The following is a 12296-nucleotide window of genomic DNA, read 5'->3' as shown; positions in this document are numbered from 1 at the left end:
CAAGCATTTCAGTTTTAAAGTTCTTCCAGCATGGAATATGACGGAAACAAGTTAGTTGAACCACTGCCAAGTTAAACTTTGGTATTGAACATAAAATGGTAATGCTGCTCCCTGCTGTTACCTCAGAAATTGCCTGTTTTTGGTAGATTTTTTCCCCATAAAGAGAATTCCCTGTGAGTGGCAATAGCTTTAATTTATTATTATTGCTATTTTTTGTTTTACATGTTTAAGTTGAGCTTTACACTAAATATCTGTACTGATAAGTGCTACAAATGTTACAATACTTTTGTTCATATGGCAGCAGAAACATTAAAATAAAAGTGCTCTTTACACTACTTTTGAATTCATTCTTGGAGTTTGTAAATTCAATGCGATTAATCGCGATAATCAGGCAAATTATGCGATTAATCGCGATTAAATATTTAATCGTTGCCCCAGCCCTAATTAAGACTTTTGCGTGAAAACATGTTAACAGTCTCGATTTATGCGTTTTTATGAAACAGGCACGAACCATCTGAGATGCTCTTTGAGGTCTATGAAACCGTCTTTAAACTCAGAAGCTTCCTTTTGGCTCTTAAAAATGCTCCAAAAATGTCTCCGAGGCCAGACACCGCCACACAGGTAACGTTACCAAAAATTCTCCACCTGAGAACTTAAACTAATATAAGTTTGTTTCAAGCTTTAAAAAAAATGATGTCTATATTCTTTGTTGTATAATGCAGAACTCTCCACAAAGTCCTGATGTTGATGGCGAAGAGCCTTGCTTGTCCATGGAGCAAGCGGGAAAGGATCACGGTCAGCACCCGGTAGGTTTCTGTCACCGGGAGGTGCAAGTGCCCCCGACTCCGACGGCCAACCACAACCACGAGGAGCTGACCGAAGACGACCGATTTAACAGCAGTCGTATGTACCTGTCAGGTCAGGACGCGTTATTTCCGTCTAATGATGACGTACTGACCCCGCACCGTGCTGAAAGGACCGTTTTTCCACCCACGCAGAAGTCCTGGAATCCTTCATGGCCACGCGGGAAGCCATGCAGGTGCAGCAGAACGTGACGGTCTACGAGTCATTTGGCACTTCCACCCTCCCCAGCAGCATGGAGAGCCCCGTCAGCCCAGAGAGACAGCCGGAGCCCAGGCAGCAGTGGGAAAAGCGTAGCGAATCAGAGGAAGGCCTGTCGTTTCCCGCTGCCTGCCAGCTTGTGATATCCCGATGCCTCTTCCTTCTGCTGGGAGTCAGGCCTGCTTGGGTGGAGCCCAGCGAAGGGGAAGATGATCAAGCTGCGAACCCTGCTGCAAGGTAGCTGTGCAGACTTGGTTCTTTCTAATATTTGTCTGAATAGCGAAGCATCTCTATCGTCCCTCTCTCTCTCTCTCTTTCAGGAGGTTATCATCAGAGTCTTTTACAGTAGCTCTGACTGGGAGGAAGCAAGTAAGTCGCCCGCTGCAGGAAATGTTCCCCCTTGATCCTCTGAGCCGTCTGTCTTATTTGTTATTTCTGTCTGATTTTAGTTTGACCTGTCCAAAAACTCCCCTGGATGTTCTGGGAATAAAATGGGTGAGTGGAGAAAGTTTACGCCTGAAAATGGGTTTTATTGAAATTATGCTTTTATATACAGGAGGTTTTCGTCAGACAGGACTATCTCTTCTAAACTATGTTTGTGGATTAGTAATGTGGGATTGATTGTAAAACACAATGAGGTAAAGACACCAAAAGCACTAACGTATAAACCATTATACATTGTGAAAGTCCAGGGAATATGAGCTGGATAAATTGGTTCTGCACTATATGCCTGGTATGTTAAATTAAAAGCTTTTTTCTGTTGAAATACTTTTCTCACTTGCATTAAATTTCATGACGCTACAGGCTAGATCAGAAATATACATACAGTCTCGTTGTGGGTATCATCGTAGTTTCTTTAAAGGTTTATTCAAGCTGTGCTTTTTCCAGAGCAGGGAAAAATGTTAAGCGTTCATTTCAGTGCATCTCAGAAAGATGTCATGGAGTTGTTGCTAGGCGGTTGCTAAGTAAGCAGCCATTTACGTCACATGGTGCGCCGATTTGCGCATTCATAAAGATCAATATTTAAGAAAAACACTGCAGTTCTATGCATTTTGCTGACATCTCCAGCGAAAAGTATGCATAACGTATTTATAATCTTCATTCTGGGAAGGTAGACAGCGTTTCATTCATTAGTTTAATCGTATGTTTCAGTGCCACCTTCTACTGCCTCTATGCTGGAACCAAAACTGGGGTGCGTTCCATTTTCTCTGTACCAATCCGCTGTACTTGTAGAGGGAAATGCAACATTTAAAGATGGGATCTGCAAAACAGAAAAAGAAAAAAAAAATTGTACATCAAACATTCAATTGTGGCAGTTTTCAGGTCTTAATTTTTGCTGGATCTTATCACAGAGTATTGAGCTCTATTAACTGAGTTGTTTTATCTGGCATGGAGCTAAATGTTAAACACCATTCATAAGTAGGGGTTTGGGGCCATGCCTGGAGCTTGATGTTAGCCTGCCTTATCCATTTAAAGCAAGTTTTTCCATTTGTTATGGATCCAAGTCTTATTGGAACGCCTATTTGTGTCCATTTTCCAACCATCTGACCCAGGCTGTCTGTTGCGGATAAAAAGAAATTGGTTAGGATGTTTAGGAGACCAGCTTGAAATCACCAAGCTTGCGATAAACAAGAGGAGGCGATAAACAATCGATAGTTGACACTTGGCACAATTGTTTTTTTCTTTTTCTAAAGAACAATGATCTTGAACACATAAAAGCTGGTTTCAGGATGGATCAAATGGCTAACATGAAGCTTCAGAAACGGCCTGACTTCAGTCTTCTTGAAAATGTCTAAGCTACACTTGAAGCTGAGTCTGTGCCAGAAAAATAGAGAATTTAAATGAGCTCTGGTCCAGGCGGCATTATGCCAGAACCTTGTTGGTGGTTTCAAAAAGCTGGTGGTTTCTCTGCACCTTGCTGAACTACGTTTAACCAAATATTAGTGGGGACGGACATATAGGTATGAGCCTTTATACGTTTAATTTTGACTTCCTCACAATTTGAGAAAAAAACATTAGAATCAATCGAATGCATCTTTCTCTTGTTAAAAAAAACCAAAAAAACTTAAGGTATATGTTGTGTAGCTGTTCAACTCTGGAAAAAATGCTAAATGAAAATAAATGCCTTTCCCCATTGGTCGTAATGTTGTCTGTTCTTTTGTCCCGTCTGCTTCAGGTTTACCTCTGTGTTCCTTGGGCATAATGAAAGAAGCTTGGGATCGCTTACGGCAGTGCATCAGCCCCGTTGGCGCCATGTCCCGCTGCAGCGACAACACTTTGCCTATTCTTCACCAGGTGTTTCAGTTCACCTGTGGATGCTTGGCCCTTCTACCGTCCTCACCAACCTTGCCTGGAATACAGAGCTGTGGGCAGGCGGATCCAAAATCCATCACTTTAGCCATAATGCACCAGCAACAGCGGGCCGAGGTAACATATGACGACAGAAACACCCAATGAATCGTGTGTCTGTGGGATGCTCAAAGGCCTGTTTGCATGTTGTTCGGCTGCATTTGCATGCAATAAAATAGCATTTATGCTTTCACACACCCACACAGGCCCTGCAAATTAGAGATACCCCCCACCCCCCCTCCCCACGCGCGGGAAGCAGCTAACTCTGTTTTTTTCTGATCAGATGCGTCTGCAGGCCTTGTGTCAAATGTCAACCTTCCTGTCCAAGATGGAAGAGAAGAACACGCGATCCTCAGCTCCACCGCACTTTCCTGGGCTGCTGCAGTCTGTGCAGCTCCAGTTTCTGTGTGGATGCTTTGGCTTGGGAACACAAATAATAGGATCTCACTCAGGAGCCGATTATGAGACCCAGCATTACACGGTACAGTCGATAAATCATGGCACCTCGAACGCTGCGTTTGTTTCCGATATCTGAGGATTTGCTTGCATAGCACAATGTTTAACCTCTTCTTCTCTCTCGTGTGTCGATCCAGTGCGGCACAAATGCAGCTTCTACGGAGACGAAGCGAGCGCTCAAATCTGCAGCCCATACCTTTTACCAGCAAGTGGTGCATATCCTCAAACTGAGAGTCCAGTTGGAAAAGGACCATCCAGGTATTCAATATCATGGTTCATAACTAAATAAGAACAGTAGTAGTAAAAATATTAATTATTGTAATGTTAATGTGGCAGCTTTAAGATTTGTACAAGCTGTAGTTGGTGATATTTAGTTAATGCATCTAAATCTCAAGTGACAGAATGTTTATTCCTTGCTTTTCCTCTCACATTTTTATAAAATACATCTTTTAAGTACCTTAAAATTATTTTGTTCAAAGAAACCTTTGAAATAAAAAAAAATAATCTTAATATTTTTTAGTATAATGCCTGTTTGGAGTAATTTACATTGTATACAGTCATATTCAATAAATTATCATATTATTTAAACATTCATTTATTTCAGTTACTGAGTTCACATTACATAGATTCTTTACACTCAGACTGATGTTTTCAAGCCTTTAATTCTGTTTATTATGATGAGGTTCTGAATACAACTAAGAAAAAGGCAACATTTGACCAATAAATGACATGTTTAATACCAAAATGCAGGTTTAATGAAACCTCTGCTTAACATCTGCTTAAAAGTCCCTTTTAAAAGGTATTTTTAACCTGACAAATCAGCCTCATTGAAAAGTATATTCTAATTAAGTGACTATATATATATATATATATATATATATATATATATATATATATATATAAACATTTTATCTTTAATTATTTAGCTGACAGGCACACATTTTTACCATTCACTGTAATTCCAACAGGTCTAGAAAAAAAAGACTAAAATGTTTTGAATCTTGCCCTCGAGAGCACAACTAACGTTCAGTTTTAACCACATGTTTGTGCTTTCTGTTAATATCACACAATACAGCTTTATACGAGCAGCCATCTCCTGTGTCTCTTAACCTTTCTCTTATTTATCCATCTTTCTGTCTCTCTTTTTATGTTTCTGTCTCTATTGTGTAAATTTATACATGCTTAGATTTGAAGTCTACCTGCCATTCTATCTACCTACTTCTTAATTAAATGGAAATCTCTTTAAAATCTAGATCTGTTTATAATATTTTTGAGCGTAACTTTATTCAGTTTTAATTTTACAACATTTGGGATCTGTTTCTGTTCCATTCATGGGGTCTATCGAGCAACAAAGATGCGTTTTCCAAGTATAAAGCAGCCATCTGTTTTCAGCGATGGACTCAGGAAGGCGGATTCCTGTTTCCAACAGACAGACTTTTGGTGATTTCAAACGACAATCAAAGCGAATTGTAGTTTTGTTGGACACCTGAAAATGACCATAGAGTCGTTTTGCATTGAGCATTAGTGCTGATAAGAATCCAGTTTAAACAGACGTGATCATCCTTAAATTTGGATCAGGCACACATTACCGGTATATTGAAGTAATCAGGGCACCGCGTGAAATAAACAAGTGGTTCTCCTTCAGTTGTAACACAACAGAAAAAGGACGCACTTTAAGCCTGTTTGTGTTTTATGGTCTCTCCACCTCAGGCTCGTCCCAGCACCTCCTCCTTTCCACCATTTTTGCACTGAATTTCTGCTACCAGCCTGTGGATCTGGTGCTGATCATCAAATGTGGCATCCTGGAAGTCCTCTCCATGTTGACCAACAACAGCTGTTCACTGATGAACCAGGGCTGGTTGGCTGCTTCTACCTCTGGATCCATGCTGCTCAGCGGGGCGGTCAAACTAGCCTGTGCCCGCCTGCTTCAGATACTGACTGTAGCTGCGAGGTGAGGCTGTGAAGACTCAATTCAATTTTCAATTCAATTTTATTTATATAGCGCCAAATCATGAAACATGTCATCTCAAGGCACTTTACAAAGTCAAGTTCAATCATATTATACAGATTGGGTCAGATTATACAGATTGGTCAAAAATGTCCTATAGAAGGAAACCAGTTGATTGCATCAAAGTCCCGACAAGCAGCATTCACTCCTGGGGAACCGTAGAGCCACAGGGAGAGTCGTCTGCATTGTACATGGCTTTGCTGCAATCCCTCATACTGAGCAAGCATGAAGCGACAGTGGGAAGAAAAAACACCCATTAACGGGAAGGAAAAACCTCCGGCAGAACCGGGCTCAGTATGAACGGTCATCTGCCTCGACCGACTGGGGGTTACAGAAGACAGAACAGAGACACAACAAGAGAAACAAAAAAGCACAGAAGCACACATTGATCTAGTAATCTGTTCTACATTAGATGGAAGTAGCGGGTGAGCCGTCTTCTCTGGATGATGTCACAGTTAACAGAACGCCAGATCAGGTGTACCTACTATGAAGAAAAAGAGAGAGAGCAAAAGTTAAAAGCTGAAATGACGACAGTTATTTCAATGTAATACAATGCAAAACTGGAGAACAGTAGACTGAAGAACAGTAGAAATCAGTAGAGTGAGAAAATTAGACCCTGATGTCCTCCAGCAGCCTAGGCCTATCACAGCACAACTATAGAGATAGCTCAGGGTATGAGCCACTCTAACTATAAGCTTTGTCAAAAAGGAAAGTTTTAACATTAGTCTTAAAAATAGATAGGGTATCTGCCTCACGGACCAAAACTGGGAGTTGGTTCCACAGGAGAGGAGCCTGATAGCTAAAGGATCTGCCTCCCATTCTACTTTTAGAGACTCTAGGAACCACCAGCAGACCTGCAGTCTGAGAGCGAAGTGCTCTGTTAGGAACATACGGGGTAATCAGAGCAGAGACTGAACACCTTTACTTAAAGGGTTACTGTCATTTTTTTTTTTCTTTATTCTTTTACTTTGTTTTGTCTGGATTTGTAGCTCCTGTGAGGATTTTCTGCCTTTGGACGTTTCCCAGGCTCTAATGGAGGTGATGGGCGAGCAGCTTTTAAATGTCCTGCAGAATCTCCACCAACAACAGATAGGAGAGAGATTAGCGGCCGGGGGAGCCGATCTGGACGCCAACAGCAGGAGCGCAAAACTTGGTGTGGCAAATTAGAATTAGTAAACGGATTCTTGTGTCTTTTTAAAGCATATGGGCTGCTTTTGGTATAACCTCGTTAAAGCTTTTTTGCTTATTTGTGTCTGGCAGAGAGCAGTAAGGTGACTGAATCTCAGCTTGCGGATTTGTTGGTGTTTCTGCGGCGGGTATTGTCAATGAGAGTAATGAAAAGACTTTCCACCTTTGTTAAATGGATCGAACCACTCATGGCTATTATTTCACCCAAGTGCTCTTCAGGTAGGACATGAAAAGGTAGTGAGAATATTAACCAGAACCAGTACTGGTTGCTGCGCATCATATCACCCTCTTTTTTTTTTCTTCTTTTTTTTAGGGTTTCCATGCTTCCAGAATCTGCGCACTAAGCTCTTGGCCTTCCATGTTTTAGAAAGACTTTTACCTGCTTGCTCTGAGCCAGTTCAGATTCAGCAGGTACGCAGGTTCTCCTTTATTTTATATTCAGTTGAACTCAGGGCATAAGGTCTTCAGGAAAAGTTTACAGATGCATGTTTTTTTTGATGTTATGTCATGATGTGGACTGATTTTTTAATTTTTTTTGGTCCTGTTTTGTCTTTTAGATTGTCGAGCAACTCTTCCAGCTTTTGTCTGTTTACATGTGGGAGGAGCCACATGCAGAGCGAAACTACGAGGAGACGATTGAAAAAGAGGCCGGGGTATTGGCACTGTTACTGCATCTATAAAACAGCATGTTTGGTCCTAGCCTGTGCTTTTAAATGGCAATGTGCTTTTTTAAAAAAATAGAAAAAAGAAAAAAACTTTAGCAGTGTATGAAAATATGTGTTTTCTCATCATCATTTACTTATTTAAAGGATAACTCTTTTTAACCAACACAACATGACAAATGCATTAATTTTTATTAGCGGTCGTTCACAGTTCTCAGAATTTTCTCAAGTTTACAACACATGCTATTTTTTGGCCAGCTACCAAGCAGGTCTCGTTAGTAGCTCTTGTTTTGCGGCGTTATAGCCAGACGAAGGGGTTTTGTTGGGGGGAAGACGCCAAGCCCAAATAAACGACACCCACAGAATTTACAAGCGACTTTAGAAAGAAACAAGCCCAAAGTCGCTTATAATGCGCAGACTTGGCAACAACGTGTCCGCCTCCTGTGATGACAAGTTTGCTATGTAGCAGAACAGCAAAATGTGCTAAATATGGGCCGTATTACAAGTCAGCATTCAAGCATACACAAGATAGTGACCGAAAACTGCACAACGCATTAATATAGTTTTGTATGTAATTGCTTTACTCCTTGCTTAATAATAGATAGAACAACATGCCCTTTGCTGTTGTGCTTTACCTATTTCCAACCTTCAAAGGCGTGAATTGATTTGAAATGGATTCTAAATGATAGCATTAATTCATTTGAAGCTCTGCTTATAAAGTCGTGCTTTCTTTCTTGCTTAGCGTGTGTTGTTTTATTTTGTATCTGTCACGTCCTTCTGCAGAGTCCTGGCAATTTTGATGAATGTATCCCCATCGGAGATTTTTCCTTCGACCCAGACAAGATAGTCTGCTGTTCTTTGGAGAGCGGCAACATCCTGTCCCACGGTTCAGTTGGAAAAGGTTATGGCCTGGCAACCACCGGCATTACCTCTGGATGTTTCATTTGGAAGGTTAAAAAAAAAAAAAGCCAAAATAAATAAATCCCAATCAGAGCAGTACATCTTTAACTGATCGGCGAGCAGATTTTACCCTGGAGGTATTAATCAACCCGTTTCGTCCATTCTGCAGTTTTACATTACCAAAGAGAACCGAGGAAATGAGGGCACGTGCATCGGTGTTTCACGCTGGCCCGTCCGAGACCACAACCACCATACCACCACTGACATGTGGTTGTATCGGGCTTACAGTGGAAACCTGTACCATGGAGGGGAGCTGGTCCGTACGCTTCCCTCCTTCACCCAGGGCGACACCATCACCTGCGTCCTGGACATGGAGGCCCATACTATATCTTTTGCAAAGAACGATAAGGTTTGATCGTCTGTGTTCATAACTTTCTTTTGAGTGATTGCTTTATCCGGTTTGTTTTAAACACTGCTATGTTTGTGTGATTATGATTATTTTTTGCTTTCTTGCAGGAGCCAAAGCTGGCTTTTGAGGGCGTAGTTGCCTCTGAACTGTACCCTTGTGTTTTGTTCTACAGCAGTAATCCTGGAGAGAAGGTAGTTAATATGCTGAACGCTCACCTTTAAAACCTGGTGGAGCAGAACGGTTCTTTGCTTTTGTCAGTATTGATAGCCCTGTGGACGGCACACTTCGACCTAAAGATGGCCCCTTTAGATCTAACATGAATGTGAGGGTAGATACCCAGCGTCACGTGTGCCATTTTGTTGCTTTGTAGCACATAAAATGCGTTTTCTTTGCTATCCTGGACAACTGTGTAACTTCATCTACAATTCCTTTTCCTTCTCACACCCCTGATTTGCTCATAGTTTGAAGGAAAGTGACTTTGATTAGTGTGCATCTGGGATTCTGAAGGTCCTTCCATGTTTTCTTTGAGCTTTAGCCTCTTTTTCTTTTGTAGTCTTTGCGTAGACCTTGTACCTGGCTATTGCTGGATATTGTGTTGTATGTGAATAAGAAATTACGACACGAAAACACATAAAGATACCTTACACAAGTTGGCATTCCTTCCCTCATATTATTGTTGTTGTTATTATTATTATTATTATTATTATTATGATTATTTGTACTTGCTGATGCATTTATGTGGCACTGTTTCCATTCATTGCAGTTCTGATCCCTATTTCAATTCAATTCAATTTTATTTATATAGCGCCAATTCATGAAACATGTCATCTCAAGGCACTTTACAAAATCAAAATCAATCAGATTGTACAGATTGGTCAAAAAAAATTCCTATATAAGGAAACCAGTTGATTGCATCAAAGTCTTGACAAGAAGCATTCACTCCTGGGGAACCGTAGAGCCACAGGGAGAGTCGTCTGCATTGTCCATGGCTTTGCAGCAATCCCTCATACTGAGCAAGCATGGAGCGACAGGGGAAAGAAAAACTCCCCATTAACGGGAAGGAAAAACCTCCAGCAGAATTTAGCAGAATTATTTAGGTTTTAATAATATTTCGTGCAGTCTTACAGCCACCTTTTCTCACATTAGGTTATTAGTGAACTATATAAACTACTTACTTTTGAAACTTGTCAGATAACGAGCGAAAAAAAACTTTTAAAACGACTGAGTAAATCTTTTGATAAATCACTTTAAGATTCCAAGGGAATAATAAAGATGTTAGTACTTCTGTAAATGCTAATGTACGGCAAAGTTTCTCAGTATGTGTGTGTTTGATCGTAGGTGGCTCTGCGTGACCTGCAGATGAGAGGCATGCCCAGTAATCTGCTGCCTGGAGAGCCTCTCTGCAGCCCCCGGACCATCGTGCTGCTGGAGGCAACGGTGCAGCTCCTACGCCGGCTGCATCAGTGTGATCAGTGGTCCTCCCACATCAACCAACACGTTCATTCCCGCTTGGAGCTCATCGGTGCCATCCTGAGAGAAGACGACTCGGGGAGTTTTCAAGGCTTAGGTTAGACACATACCCAAACATAATTTCCTCTGCTTTATTCAAACTTTATGCATTCCCTCAGGACAGTCTCTCATCCCTGAATTTCTTTAATATTTAATTTTTGTTTCAATGCCACATACAGTGTTAATGATGTGAGGAATAATAGTAATTTTTAAACCAATATTTAATGAAGAGACTAACACATCAGTGGAAATAAGACTTAAAGAGGAATGCAGCAACTGTCTTGGGTGTTGCTGAAGCCTGTTTTGCAAAATCTAACTTGTCCCCTTTAGTAATGCATCTGCTTACTTATTCGGGTACAAGTGAAAAAGTTCACACAAAGAGGCTTGATTTATTTATTTATTTTTTATGCAGATTCAAAATACTGAAAATATCCAATTCTTTTTGCCCCATAGACTAAAGGTTGTGTTCCTAAACAGAACTTTCAAATGCCATTTTTGATTTCTTTGAATATAAGAAAAGCAATGACTTCATAATGCTGAAAAACAGCAGCATTATATTGTGTGGCTTGTTTTAGTGTGCAGCATTTCACTCAACTCACTGTCTTGAAAAGAACTTGGTGTCTCGCTTCTGGTGAGGATGTTTTTGCAATCTCTTGATTATGGATATCTGAGCCCAGCATGCAGAGTGGCTCACAGGAAATACTTATTGGGAGCTGCAGCATCCAGCACAGTCTTTCTTTCACTACAAGCTATTATAAGAGGTGGGGGAACAAAACGGGCAAGCCACACTTGATCATTGAAGAAATGTGCGTTGCCTGCAGTAGTTTTGCAAGCCATAAACACGAAAAAAGGCCTTGAATTTTATAATTTTATAACATCACGGACAGTACTCCAACGACCGGCATCAGGAAGTGGGTGTCGTCCACTACTGGTCATTTACCTGGGATCGGATCTGGACATCACTATCCAAAAAGCCAAGCTGTTCTCTGTAGGCACATTTAATACGTGCGAGTAAAAACAGCCTTCCACAAGGGAGATAAGGAATTACTGAGGAGTATACTGAAGAAACTTAAAATCTAGATAAGAGAACGCAACAAGGTGTACAGGAAGAAGCTGGAGAGCAAGCTCCAGCAGAACAATATAAGAGATCTGTGGTCAGGAATGAAGAAGATCACAGGCTTCAAGCAGAGGGAGGATCGGACAGATGGGAGTCAGGACTGAGCCAATGAGCTGCACGCATTCTTCAACAGGTTCAGTTCAGGAACAGGCTCGGCGTCGGCATCCTCCTCTCCTGCCCACAGCCAAACAGTCAACACAAAACGTTCCTGTCAAAAAAAACTCAGAGGTTTTATCTTCTGCCTCAGCCATGGACCCTTTTGCTTCTGCATGTTTGTTCTCATCAGAAGATGGTGCTTCTCCCTTTGCCTCCCCCTTCCATCCTCCACTGAAGAGGCAGCTGCAGAGCCTGAACCGGAACAAGGCTCCAGGTCCAGATGGTGTCTACCTCAGAGTCCTGAAGGCTTGTGCAGAGCGGCTCTCTGCGATTCTGCAGCACCTCTTCAACCTTAGTCTGACCAAAAAGAAGGTTCCAGTGTCGTGGAAAACCTCCTGCATTGTTCCGTACCACAGAAAACCCACTCATCAGCCGTAAATCACTATGGACCTGTTCCACTGACATCCCACATCATGAAGGTCTTAAAGAGACTCAAACAAGCCGCTATCAGAACCCCTTGCAGCTGGATTATCACTGTGG

The 12296-nt window shown here is 41.5% G+C and overlaps 1 protein-coding gene across 1 annotated transcript in view; it reads left to right on the top strand.

Moving 5' to 3' along the window:
* Nucleotides 1-513: 513 nt before the first annotated feature.
* LOC105921165 (probable E3 ubiquitin-protein ligase HERC1) overlaps nt 514-12296 on the top strand; it is a gene marked incomplete at its 5' end in the record, with an annotated part of 45971 nt that continues 34188 nt past the window's right edge. Inside the window, 17 exon segments of the mRNA XM_036140292.1 lie at nt 514-621; nt 723-918; nt 999-1299; nt 1383-1431; nt 1512-1557; nt 3239-3489; nt 3695-3892; nt 4005-4125; nt 5578-5818; nt 6865-7028; nt 7136-7282; nt 7377-7474; nt 7621-7716; nt 8509-8676; nt 8795-9034; nt 9142-9225; nt 10373-10601. Of these exon segments, the coding sequence (XP_035996185.1) occupies nt 514-621; nt 723-918; nt 999-1299; nt 1383-1431; nt 1512-1557; nt 3239-3489; nt 3695-3892; nt 4005-4125; nt 5578-5818; nt 6865-7028; nt 7136-7282; nt 7377-7474; nt 7621-7716; nt 8509-8676; nt 8795-9034; nt 9142-9225; nt 10373-10601 (2737 nt within the window).

The sequence above is a fragment of the Fundulus heteroclitus genome, chromosome 8, assembly GCF_011125445.2.
Source record: "Fundulus heteroclitus isolate FHET01 chromosome 8, MU-UCD_Fhet_4.1, whole genome shotgun sequence".
NCBI lineage: Eukaryota > Metazoa > Chordata > Actinopteri > Cyprinodontiformes > Fundulidae > Fundulus > Fundulus heteroclitus.
The sequence above is the reverse complement of the archived record's forward strand: the minus strand, read 5'-3'. Positions and strand labels throughout refer to the sequence as shown.